Genomic DNA, 13,431 nt, shown 5'->3' on the forward strand with positions numbered 1-13,431 from the left:
CTGAAATATTTTCAGCTAGACCAAATTACTTGTTTGAGTGCAATCTTTATTATATGACTAACAAAAATCGTTATCCAATAATAAAAATTTAGAAAATGTTTTCTTTAAGTATCAACTTTGTCTCAGATGTTTCTCAAGGTTTTCAAGATTTTCAAATTCTGAAAAAAATATTTTGAGTACATATTAGTAAGTTTAGTGTTATTTATAAACTATTATGTTATTTATTAATATTTTGATAACTAATTTTTATTTTTTAATTTTTTTTGTTGTTGTATGCTTTTATCATTCTCATTCATTTTTGCTTTAATTATAAAAGTTTCTATTTAGCTTTATCTTTCTTTTATTGCAGTTTTAGTAATTAGTAGTACTTCATATTAAATGCATTTTATTTCAGGTAGTTGCCACAACAGCATTTTTAATGTTTGTTAGATTTTAATGTATTTTTAAATAATTCTATTATTATTATTATTAATAATTTTACTTTTTGTTTTAAGTTTTACATGTAATTTCTTTTTTAAAGTTTTATTAAAATTAATTATTTTTATAATGGTGTTTGTAATAGTATTTTAACAGGTGTAGTTTTAAGTTTTAGTTAATTAAATTTGTGAATGCTGGTTCATACTGAGATCTCAGACGTTATAATCTGAACAAATCTAAACACAGTTTGAGACGTTGTTGAGATCTGAAGCTCTATAGCAGACAAACTTGCTGAAAAGACCAGCTTAGACCAGCACGAATGGCCTGAGCTGGTTTAGCTGGCGGACTAGCTTTAGTCGTTAGTTTTTTCAGCAATGATGTGAGATTACTGAGGTCTGATTTTCAGGAGAAACATCTGAGAAGCAGGACACATAAACAAAAGTCTTCATTCAATCTTCATGCTGTCTAGAAGAAACAATTTAAAAATTAAAGATTGAATTTGTGCTTTTTTCTTGCTTTCATGCTGAAGTGGAACATGAAAACATTTCTTTATCAGGTCCATATTATGATGTTAAATCCAAATGTTTTGCCCCAAAATCGGCACACAAAACATGTAAAACGTCTGCAGATTACTGATGGTGCTCGGCTCCATCGCTGATATCTCCTCTTGCCTGTGTTTTCTGTAGATTATCGGCTGTGAATGTCTCTGACAACGAGCTGGAGTGTCTTCCTCTCGGTCTGCTTCACCTCGGCCAGTTGAAGAAGATTTCTGCAGCCAGAAACAAACTCATCAGCCTCTTCAACATCCCCAACGGTACACACACACACTTCTGGCGTAGATAATACAGACAGCATTTTCTTAAGTGTACATCAGCTCTATCGCTCGCTCACAGCAGTGCTCTCCATCACACTCAATGACAGTGAATTGATTCAGACTCACTTTATTACACTGGGACTGTACTTTTCTTTAAAATTTTGGTTTCCTGCTCATTAACTGAAATTATTTTCCTTTCATCAGGCTTTCAGTGATTGAAGTTATTTAAAAGTGTGGTTTAACTGTCCAAATAATAGTATAATTGCATATCTACCATTTTACCATTTTAAAACCAACCTCAAAACCAAAATGTCTTTTCATGTGAAACGTTTTGCTTGAAAAGGGTGCTTTTTCTTTACGATAAATCACACTAGCTTCAACTTTTATTTTATTTTATTAATATTCTTTCTTGGTAGTTAAGGTCAAAAACTTGAAAATTTGAAATACTTTGAAATTGATGTATTAAACTTAAAAACAGCACTTTTTTTCATCCATAGGCATTTTAAATAACTTAAGGAAAAACATGTATAAAATCTAAAACAATAAATGAGTGATTTATTTAAAGATAGCGGTATATCAAACATATATTTTCTGGTTGCTATGACATCTACATTTTAGAGACCAGTGAAATTCCACATTTCTCAATAGAATAAAACCATACAAATGAAACAAACTGCTTTTAAGTTCTTTTTTTTTCTTTTTTTTAATGCAAGTCTAAAGTATTCAGATAACAGCTGACACGTTTCCACTGCTGCTAGAAAGATGGAGGCGGCAAATAAAGACGAAGATAATCCAAATCATAAATCCTTTAATGGTAAATCCATACAAAGAAGACGGGCTAACGCACAAACAGATACAATAACCGACACTGAAAGAACTAAAGAGAGAACTTAAATAAGGCAACTAATGAGGGAGAAACAGATGCAGGGGGTTAATTGATAACAACTTAACAAGAACAGGAAGAAAACCAAATAAGGGCAAACAGGAACTGAAGGCACAACAGTAAAGAACAAAACTAAAGTGCATAACCGTGACAACAGCCAACTACAGAAATGAATAATGTAAAATAAAACGTCATTGTCTTCACTGTAAGAATTAATTATTTTTCACGTGTGTGTGACCGTTTAGGCGCACACCTTGAGCTAAAAGATGACTTTAAATGTATGTGTGTTCCGTCTGAGTATATAAGTGAGCTCACAAATCCTCCTGAGGAACAGCGCTAGTTCTCTTTAGTGCTTTTAAAAACATCAATACATCTGATCAACTTTAATAAATCAAGCACATCCCATTTTGCAAAAGTCACGATACATAATTTTACTGATTTGCACGTGAAATTGGGCTTTTTTGGGGGAGCGAAAGTGCAGCGCTGCAAAGGGGGTGGAATGGGACGCAATAATCATTTTATCTCGATTATTGTATTTTCATAATCGTTGGAGGCCGAAATCGAAACATGTTCAGCGTCTCGTGGTTTTAAAGCAGTGGTCATCTCAGATCTAACAGCTGGCATTCTGCTGCAGGCACGAACTGGATCGGTCTGCGTAAGCTGCAGGAGCTGGACGTGTCCGACAACGGCCTGACGGAGCTGCCCTCCTCCATCCTGCACTGTCTGAAGGCCCTCAGCTCTCTGAACATCAGCAGAAACAAGCTCAGCATCTTCCCCGACCCCTGGGCCTGTCCTCTGGTGCGTCACCGGCACACACACAACCTTCTTCAGTATTTTAGCTACATGTTTTTAAATGGAGGACCATGAGCGAAGTATATTATTTATAAAACATTGACAAGTTTGCAACAATTTCAGCCGCGTCTGAATTTTTGGAGGACCAAATTACTTCAAATAAAATAATTAATAAATATGCAACTGAAAAGGTACATTTATGCTGGGATGACAATTACAATCACAGGAAACATAGGAAGCATATTGCATGCATGAATGTTTCGTGTGTTGACCATGTTGAATTTTGGGTTAAATGAATGGCTTATTTATTTACTTTTTGTTAGCAAATGATGATAATCAGAGATATTTCACTCCTCAGAAAATCTGCAAAGCTTCAAACAACCAGATTGAGTTTCTTCCTGACACCATCTCCATCTTCTGGAAGACTCATCTGAGGGAGGTGGACATCTCCGAGAACGTCCTGAAGGAGCTGCCCTCATACATATTTGAGCTAGAGGTAAGGAACGGGAGAAAATGTGCTGAAATCACATGAAATAAAATAAGATAGCATTTTTTTAACCAAAGAAAGTAATCACCCATGTGTCTGGATGTTGTACTGTAATGTTTTTTCCCCCTGAGTGACAAATATTCTCGTCAATAATCTCAATGTTATTATTCTCATTAATCTCATTACTGTAATAAAATAAAAATAATAATAATATTTTTGGTAAATAATAAAAATTTTTTTTTTTTAATGTTTTATTAAATCAGCATAAAAATACTTTATATTTTAATTGATGTATCTTATTTTTTGCATTGTTATAATGAGAGTTTACTGGAGAAAATGTGCTGAAATCACAAGAAATTAAATAATATATGATATTTTGACCAAATAAAAATAAGTATGCATGTGTCTGGACACTGTACTTTAAAGGTTTTTTTTCTTAATGCCTATTACTCACGATCTGAATGTCATTATTCTCATTAATCACATTGCTGTAATAAGGCTATTATTATTATTAATAAATTATTTTTATTAATAATTATTATTTTTAATTATTATTTAAATCAGCATATACAATACTTTATATTTTAATTAATGTATTATTTTTTGCATTGTGGTAATGAGAATTTATGGGAGGAAATCTGCTTGAAATCTCTTGAAAATGTCAGTGTAAAAAAAAAATGCAAATATGCATATCAACAATTTAATTTCTTACTTTAGAAATATGCTCATCAGGTGTTTTTTTTTTTTTTTTTTTTTTTTTACAGGTTTTGTTAGATTCTCCCACTAAAGTTTCTCCTGGTCAAATCCTTGAATTATTTTGTATTTGAAGTAACAGCCCTCAGTGCACCGGTTTCTTTAGTCTTGAGCTCATGGTGGCGCTGTGCTCACAGTAAACGTCTCCTGTAGCACATCTGAACCATCATGAGTTTCTCTCTGTATCTCCTCGTGATAGACAGCAGTGACTCAGGGAAAGCTTCAACTTTAATAATAATAGTTTTTTACACAAATAAGCCTGAAAGGCTCCGAGTGTGTCGTGAAGTGTTTACAAACGTATGGCAGAGCAGATCAGACGGATTTTATAGTTGTTGAGTTTTCATTAACTTCACTGTCAGTTTCGCAAGTTAACTGGCAAGATGTCAACACAAAGCCAACGGCAGAGCGAGAAATAGAGATTACAAACTAGAGAGCTTAAGAAGGCATATAAGGAAGAAGCAAAAGGCAGTTTCATTTAAAATTCAATTTAATGCTCGAACAGTTTGACTTGAAAATCTCTGCTCTTTTAAACACCAGATATTTACGTTGTCTGTGAGCAAAGGCGGTGATTTACACAGGAAACAGCGAGTCCAAACTGACAATGTATTACGATCTCACACACAAACGGAGAGATGTGGTGTATTTAGACATGTATAATATGTCTAGGACAAGATGAACATCACATTGTTGTTATTATTATTATTATTTAGTTTAATGATTTGAACAAACATAACCTTAAATATAAAACTTTTGTGTGTAAATCATCACACAGTTTGTGTTACAGACATGAATGATTCATTAATCATGCCGCTTGGGGAGAAGCTGTGCTGTTATTCTTATTTTTAATTCTTTTTTTTTTTTAATATATATTATTTTATTTGGTGTTTAGTTATTTATTATTATTATTATTTTTAAGTTTCTATTTTATTTTTTATTTAATTTTATTATCTTATTTTATTTGTATTTTTTCTTTTGTTTTTTATTTGATTTGATTTTGATTTTGTATTTTTAATTTTGTTGTCATTTTTATCTTTTTTTTTTTTGGATTTTATCTTATTTTGTTTTATTTATTTTCTTTTTATTTAATTTTTATTTAAAATTTTATATGTAATCATTTGAGAGTATAAAGCAGGGGCATTACTAATTTAAGTAAATACCATGCACCAATCGGAGTCAAGAATGTTTTTCCTGGTAATATTTTTAGCAATCATGTCATGTGTGTTTTCTGTCTGCTGTTTGGAATCAGAACTGAGGCCAGATTTACAAATAAATCAGACTTTTGATCTAATCTGACAAACGGTTTTTCAAAAAGCTCTGAATTTGTTTGCAGACAGTTCACTCCCGCACTCCTCATGATTTCTTTTCACATAATCTTTATAATCGTTTAATTTCATTGTGAGAAAACATAATCGTTTTCTCACAACGAAAATAAAATATATTAAAAACGATTAACCTCAAATCCATTGTAGAAACATGCGTGTCTTTTATCATTTGTCAGCAGTGAAGCACTAAAACTCTTCACATAACAGATAAACGTCTCATCTGTGCTAATCACAGTAATAATGTGCTATTAATAATAAGTACACACTTTCGAAATGACTTTAAGTAGCAGTGTGTACGTCATGTTTATGGCTCCAGGTGTGTGTGTCACAGAGATCACTGTGTTTTAGGCCATCGTCTCTCTGAAGTTGTGTGGGAACCAAATCTCCACTCTGCCTGCTCCAAACAAATGGAAATGCTCTTGTCTGCGAACACTAGACCTGTCCAGAAACCAGCTGGGGAAGTAGGTCAAATGCTCACACACACACATAAATGTGTATACGTTTATATATATGTGTGTATATATGTGTGTGTGTATATATATATATATATATATATGCACACACACACAAACTATTTTGCACATTATGTGTAAAGGGATTGCCTTGTATAATTTGCTTGTCATAACACCATTTGCCTTTTAATTAATTTTATTTTATGTTGATATTTTAAGTTTATATTTAGTTGATTTTGTTTTATTTTATAAATTTTTAATAATAACTATTATTGTTGTTGATGTTGTTAGTAATATTGAGTTTACTGTTGTGTTATTATTATTTATTATTATTATTATTATTATTAATATATATATTTTTAATTTCATATTTATTTTTAAAATATCTTTATAATTAATTAATTAATGGTATTAATATTATTATTAACAATAGTTATAGTAGTAGTAATAGTAGTAATAATAATAATAATAATAATTATAGTAATAATAATAATTATAGTAATAATAATAAATTGTAAAATAATAAAAATAATTTGGTTTATTTATTTGATTTTGTGTTTTATATTATTTTATTTATTTTAATTATTAATTTTGTGCTGTTTTGTTGTTGCTTTTATTTGTTTTTTATTTTATTCGATTTTTATATTTTTCATTTATTTTGTTATTTTCTTGTAGTATTTGGTATTTTATTTTGAAATATTTTATGCTGCTTTCCTTTTTTATTTTAAATTATCATAGAAACCGGTAAAATCGAGGTAAAATAGTCCATTTTATGTACTTTGAACTATTGCTAGATATGTTTTCTGTGTTGTGCACATAATGCATTATAGAATTGCCTTCTCTGCAAAGAATACATGTGATGCTGCCTTGTAATTTGGCTTTAAAAACATATTTTAGAAAGCAGCATAATTATGTTGCCTACATTTTGGAACATTTTTTGGGGGGAGTGCATTGATGAAGCCTTAAAATGCAATTGTGTCTTCATTGCTCTTCCAGATCACTAATGCATCATCACGGTTCTTGTGGTTGTGTATAGAGATTGACATTGTAAATGTCATTTACAATGAAATCTAATGCGCTCTGAATGTTATTTTAGGACGGGTGAGGCGACCAAAACCAGGAAGCTGGCCTTCTTCACTACGTGGCACAGACGGGACCCAGAGCCAGGTACAGTAGCTCAAACACTGTGGTCACGTTGCCATGAGACGTCACAGTTTCACACTGTAATTACCAAACTCACCACAGAGAAAGCAGAGCAATATCACCATGGTAATGATGTTTTGTTGAGACTGTGACAAGAGTGTGGATTGTTTTAGTAATGGCATCAGAATCTAAACTAAAACCCTTTCAGACTGATCCAAACGTCTGACTCATGTTTTTAGGCAATAAGGATGGGCGCTCAGTCATTTTTGCTAGCAATTCAACAAAATGAACACTACTGTTCAAAAGATGCATTCGAAGATGCATTACATTGATCAAGAAAGACATTTATAATGTTACAAAATTGATTTAAATTTCAAATAAATGCTGCTCTTTTGAACGTCTATTCAAAGAATCATGAACAAAAATGTATCACGGTTTCCACAAAATATTAAGCTGTTTTGAACATTGATAATAATCAGAAATGTTAAGCATATTAGATTGATTTCTGAAGGATCATGTGACACTGAAGACTGGAGTAATGATGCTGAAAATTCAGCTTTGATCACAGAAATAAATTACATTTTACAGTATATTCAATTAGAAAACAATTTTTTAAAATTGTAATACTATTTCACAGTATTTCTGTTTTTACTGTATTTCTGATCAAATAAATGCAGCCTTGATGAGCATGAGACTCTTCAAAAATATTTAAAATCTTACTGATACCAAAATTTTGCTGTTGTTGATTATTATTATTAATATTATTAGTCATTATTTTTATTATTCATTAAAATATTTTTATTGTATTATTTTGTATTATGCATTTTTATTTATTTATTTTGTTTTATTTTATGTTGTTTTGTTGATTTCTTTCTTTTGTGTTTGTCTTTTGGAAAATGCTAATGCTGTGAAGCTCAAATAAGCATAGAAATAAATAAAATGGAGGTAAAATAGTTCATTTTAGGTTCAGATGCTTTTTCTGTATTGTGCATTATGGAATTGCCTTCTCTGCAAAGATTGTATATTTTATATCCTTTTTTGTCACTTTATGGAAGCAAACCAAAAAAAAGTATTTTTGCAAGATAATGTTGCAGAACTGCCAACTGGTGGTTGTGCAAATATGGGCACATTTCTACTGTGTCATAGCAGGTCTACAGTAGAGTAACGATTATTGCTGCCGCGGTCATCAGTGATCATCCATTAGTCTGCAGGGATTTTAATTCTGCATCATGTGGTTTCGGTGAGCTTCTCATCTCCTCTAGCTCTGTTTTTGCAGTTTGTCCCATTCAGTTTCCTGTAATCTTGCGGGATTCTCTGGAAGTTCTCTTCCTGAATGACAACCAGCTGGAATGTGTGCCGCCGTCAGTGTGTGCCCTCAAGAACCTCTCCGAACTCTATCTGTCCAAGTGAGTCGCAGGGAATCATGGGAAATGTTTGTGCAGTAGCGTGCATCATCATTTCTTCCACTTTATTACATGTCTCTGGAATACTTGATTGTGATTGGTCAGTTGCAGCATTCAGGGGACAGATATTATTTTTGACATAACTATTAGATTTGATGCCGTTAATATTAGATATTAGACTTTCTCATTTTTAAGTTTTTTTTTTTTTAAGTTGAAGTATTGAAATGAATACAACTAAAACTGAAATAAAATAAATTAAAGCTAATATATAAAATATTAAAAAAAACACATAACTAAAAATGTCAAAAGCGTAACTAAATTACTAAAACTTATGAAAACTGAAAAATATATAAAAAACGAATCGCTCTTTCTTCTCGCATAATAAAATAAATGTTAATTTATAATGTATAATGGCATTTATGAAAACCAATAAGACAATCATGCATTCTGACAAGCTCATTAAAAAAAAAAAACAATAAATATATATGTAATTTATTATATTATTCATATGTAATTCTTATTTTATTTGAACTATAAATACAAAGTTTTAAAATTAGTCCAATAATTTAAGATCATTTTAATATTTTAATTAAATGAAATTTAAAATAAAAATTTAAAAAGTGCATATCAGAATTACTAAAACTTAAAATTAAAACTGGAAAAATAAATAAATAAAAGAAACTTTCTTCTCACATAATAATATAATTTCACCTCAAATGAATATTTACATATTCATGTATTAATTAATGATGTTTAATGTTATTTATAAAAGCCAAGAAAACAATCCTGTAATGCATTGTGATAAGCGCAGTAAAAATAACAAGATGATAAAAATCATAGAATTTTAATATATAATTATTATTTTATTGAGGCTATGACTATACAGTATTAAACATAGTACAAAAATTCAATTTAAGAAAATGTTAGTATTTAACTAAAAATGAATATTGTATTTAAAATTTCTGTGTTTTGTTTATTAGATGTAATCTAAGCAACATGTTAATGCAAAACTGCTGAAATCAATTGCAAGCCAAGTCTCCAGTGTGTTTTAAGTGAGCAACGTTATTTGTAAAATGCACAGAGTTGCTGACTAGGTAGAGCCATACAGTTCAGTCACTTAAGAGTTTAAAATTCAGTTGAACAGCAAGGCAGTTTTGGACCAGAGCCCAACAATCACAGTGGGTGATTCAGGGTTTTCACAGTGTAGGTGAAAGTCAAGAGTTGCAAAAGACAAACTAATATGCAATTTCAAACAGGCGTGTTCATCTCTCCTGCTTCCTGCTTGAGAAACTCGCAGGATGTCATGATGTTTTGTTTGGACTTCCGTAGCTTTGATTTTAATCCTTCCTGTCTCTGCAGTAATCCAGGTATCCAGGAACTTCCTATTGAGCTTGGGCAGCTCTCCAACCTCTGGCAGCTGGACATCGAAGACTTGAACATCACCAACATCCCCGCAGACGTCAGGAAAGATGGTACCACACTCGCAACTTACTCCAGTCACACAAATACAGCTCGTATCTGCTTGAAACTTTTAATTGTCAAGATTACATTTCAACAAAACATACAGCATTATTGAGCAATAAAATCTCACATGAATATCGTAAATGTGGCTTTGATCAGATATAAAAAAAAAAGAAAAATACAAAAATGTTCAGGGTGGTTCAGCAAATGCACTTTTTTTTTTAAAATCAAATAGCGGGATTTTTACAAAAATGCTAAACGGGGTTATTATTAACTGGATTAAAAGTATTACTTTTTTAATCATTGAAGTAAGCTTAAAATAAAACTTTAAACTTATTTCAATTAGGGGTGTGCGATATGACGATTTTTGATCGTGGACGATAAAAATGTCTCCACGATCTGCTTTTGAAGAAATATCGTAGTATCGTGCTACAGCGCACATTCTATCAGCTGCAGTACTTATTCCTCCGTCTCAATATACTGTACATTATTCGGATCTGCTTTAAAGCCTTGCCGGTTAAATGTTTTATTCACGCGTCGGTCTGACGTGCGCTTACTGAGCCCGTACACCCGAAGCATGTGTGCTAAAGCCTGTCAAAAAGCGCCTGATTACTGAACTAAGTTATCTTGTGCACTAATACTGTCAAAACACACAAGGTTTATGTATAGACTCCGTTGCTTATGTCTAAAATGAGTAAGTAAACAGCTGAGAGAAACGGATGCGTGCCTCTGTATATTAGATGCGTGCATGTCTTAAAGGGGCAGTACTGAACATGCTGCCGACTGTCATTAAAGGGATAGTTCACCTTAAAATTTAATTTCTGTCATTATTTACTAACTCGCATGTTGTCCCAAACCTGTATTAATTTCTTTCTTGTTCTGAAGACAAAAGAAGATATTTTGAAGAATGTGGGTAACCAAATAGTATCTGGTCCACATTGACTTTTGATAGAAGGAAAAAAAAATACTATGGAATAAGTCACTGGGGACCAGCAACTGTTTGGTTTACACGTTCCTCAAAATAGCATTTATGTTCAGCAGAAGAAACTCATTCAGGTTTAAAGAAACTTTTGAGTGAGTAAATGATGGTATAAATATAAAACACTTTTTATTTTGGGGTTAATTATTCCTTCAATGTTAATAAAACACCAAAACACAAAGAGAAAAAGCACTCACTACTCATGACTGAAAAACGTTAATACAGTTGATTTAATAGGAATCAATCTATGTAGTGTTTTATTTTTATATTTGTTGATTCAATTTATTGAATGCTCCTGCTAAATACACCTATTGTACCTGAAAATAAAACACTGTTTTATTTGTATAGTATGTGTATTTGTAATGTGTATCTTTGTTCTCATTTTTTAATAACAAAGATAAAATAATGACAAAGATTTTTATCTTCGCCCACTTTGGCCTAAATATCCACCATTCTTTTTTAATATTTTTGTTACCTTGAAAGGTTTTGTCTTTTTTGTAATAGGGAAATTAGTTTGGCTGTAATGCTCAGACAACTTGCAAAATAGCAAAACCAACATGAAAAAGAATCGTGATTAAAATCGTGAATCGTGATTTTTCTTAAAAATATCGTGATATTATATTTTTGCCATATCGCCCACCCCTAATTTCAATTAGTGGTTAAGGCAGTATTTTTTAAAATTTCCTTTTAGTTTATGTACTAAAATCACTCAAATTACTTACTGGAAATAAACAAAAACTGAAACGGAACAAACTGAACCCCCCCACCACCTTAGTAATTTAAAAAAGACAAAATTACCAAATGAAAACTGAAAATATAAATATAAAAATAGAAGTAAATATACATTTCTATTAATATTAATAAAATCTATTATAATATCTACTAATATCTACATAAGGAAATAATTATTTATAATAGTAAAAAGAAAATAATGCATAAAATTACTGTAAATAAAATTTAAATAGTCAAAATACAAAAACAGAAGCTAATTCAAAATATTAATAGTCTTATTACAGTAATATTACAAAAATAAAAAATAATATAAAATGACAAACACATAAGTACATTTTAAAATGACAACTGAAAATATAAAAATAAAAGCCAATTCAAAATACTAATAAAATCTATAATAATATCTACAATATATTGATGCTATGAAAACATGATTTATAATATTAAAAAAGACAAAAATGCATAACAAAATTACTGTAAACTAAATTTAAATTAAAACTCTAAATATAAAAATAGAAGCTAATTCAAAATATTAATAAAGTCTAAAATGAATGAATAAATAAATAAAATAAAAATTGTATTTTGCTGTTGTAGATCAGTGTTATGAGATCATAAGGCATGATAAAACGTACATGTTGAATGCGATGTAAATACAAGGGCTTCTGATGAAAAGCGTGGACCAAATGTATAAATGTGTCTCTGAAGCTAATTAGAGTGAGAAGCATGTTCTGTATTAAACAGAATTTTCGTCATGTTGAGCATGACATTGTTTTTTTTGCGTTAGAGAGTATGATATTCCGGCTCAGCCTCTGAAGGCTGTATAACTTAGGATTTGTCTGCTGAATATTTCATTGGTGTTTCCAGCTGTGAGTCGTTCGGCCAGCTGTCGATTCGTCTGATGCGTTTGTTGCAATATTTAGTGCTTTTAACTGTCATAACAAGAGGCTCAAGAGATTTGAGAGGAAGTAGCGCGTCCCTAACAAACACATGAGCGGCGTGTTGGTCTGTGGGTTCAGCTGAAGATGCCTGGAGCTCATGTCACTCATGTGGAAGTGCTTTACATATGATGTTGGAGGCTGATTTCAATAGATGAGCATGCTGCAAAGTTCATGATGCAACACCATAGAAATGATTAAATGTTGCATAGAATAGTCCATTTTTTTATTTTATTTAATCCACTTTATAAGGCTTAAGACTTTGTGAATATATTTTAAAATAAGTAATATAAAGTGAAGAAAAAAGTAACAGTAACAAATCTTCTATTGCCGTTATCACTTGGACAAAAGCATCTACACTCTAGAGGCGGCGCAACTATAACGACACGTGAATAATCCCGCCCACTTTAAAGCGGTACTAAACTGCAGTGGAAACGCAAGCCGAGCCGAACTGAGCCGTGCCGTGCCGTGCCGTTCTGAACCGTGCCGAGCCGAGCCGAGTCGTACCACGCAGTGGAAAAGCGCCATAAGTGTATTCAACCGTTCTCTGTAATGGCTTTTTACAGAAATAGTGCTAATTCTCGTGCCGGTGTGTCGCCGAAATCTGAGCCGGTGAAGGGTTGCTGTTCGCGGGGGAACTGCGTACTTTAGACCGTGGCCTCGCGTTTCACTCGTAGCTGAGAGAGATGGCGTGACTGACTCCAAAACCTGCCCAAAAACAAACAGTACTGAGATTAGAGAACATATTTTAACATCAAATTAAATTACACTCAGTATTATAACGAATAAAATGCATTTATGTTATGCAGGCAAAGGCGTTTCCAGCGCAAAGTGACTGCTGCTGATGCAGCTGACTGA

The 13,431-nt window shown here is 31.8% G+C and overlaps 1 protein-coding gene across 4 annotated transcripts in view; it reads left to right on the plus strand.

The window, feature by feature from the left end:
• lrrk1 (leucine-rich repeat kinase 1) overlaps nucleotides 1-13,431 on the plus strand; it is a 103,211-nt gene that overhangs the window by 24,274 nt on the left and 65,506 nt on the right. For all 4 annotated transcript variants that reach the window (XM_058781411.1, XM_058781410.1, XM_058781412.1 and 1 more), the window contains 7 exons: nucleotides 1,104-1,231; nucleotides 2,749-2,912; nucleotides 3,265-3,402; nucleotides 5,817-5,929; nucleotides 7,017-7,087; nucleotides 8,340-8,469; nucleotides 9,826-9,938. In XM_058781411.1, coding sequence (XP_058637394.1) covers nucleotides 1,104-1,231; nucleotides 2,749-2,912; nucleotides 3,265-3,402; nucleotides 5,817-5,929; nucleotides 7,017-7,087; nucleotides 8,340-8,469; nucleotides 9,826-9,938 — 857 coding nt within the window. The remainder of the gene's footprint in view (nucleotides 1-1,103; nucleotides 1,232-2,748; nucleotides 2,913-3,264; nucleotides 3,403-5,816; nucleotides 5,930-7,016; nucleotides 7,088-8,339; nucleotides 8,470-9,825; nucleotides 9,939-13,431) is intronic.

Source organism: Onychostoma macrolepis, chromosome 07 (genome assembly GCF_012432095.1).
Source record: "Onychostoma macrolepis isolate SWU-2019 chromosome 07, ASM1243209v1, whole genome shotgun sequence".
NCBI lineage: Eukaryota > Metazoa > Chordata > Actinopteri > Cypriniformes > Cyprinidae > Onychostoma > Onychostoma macrolepis.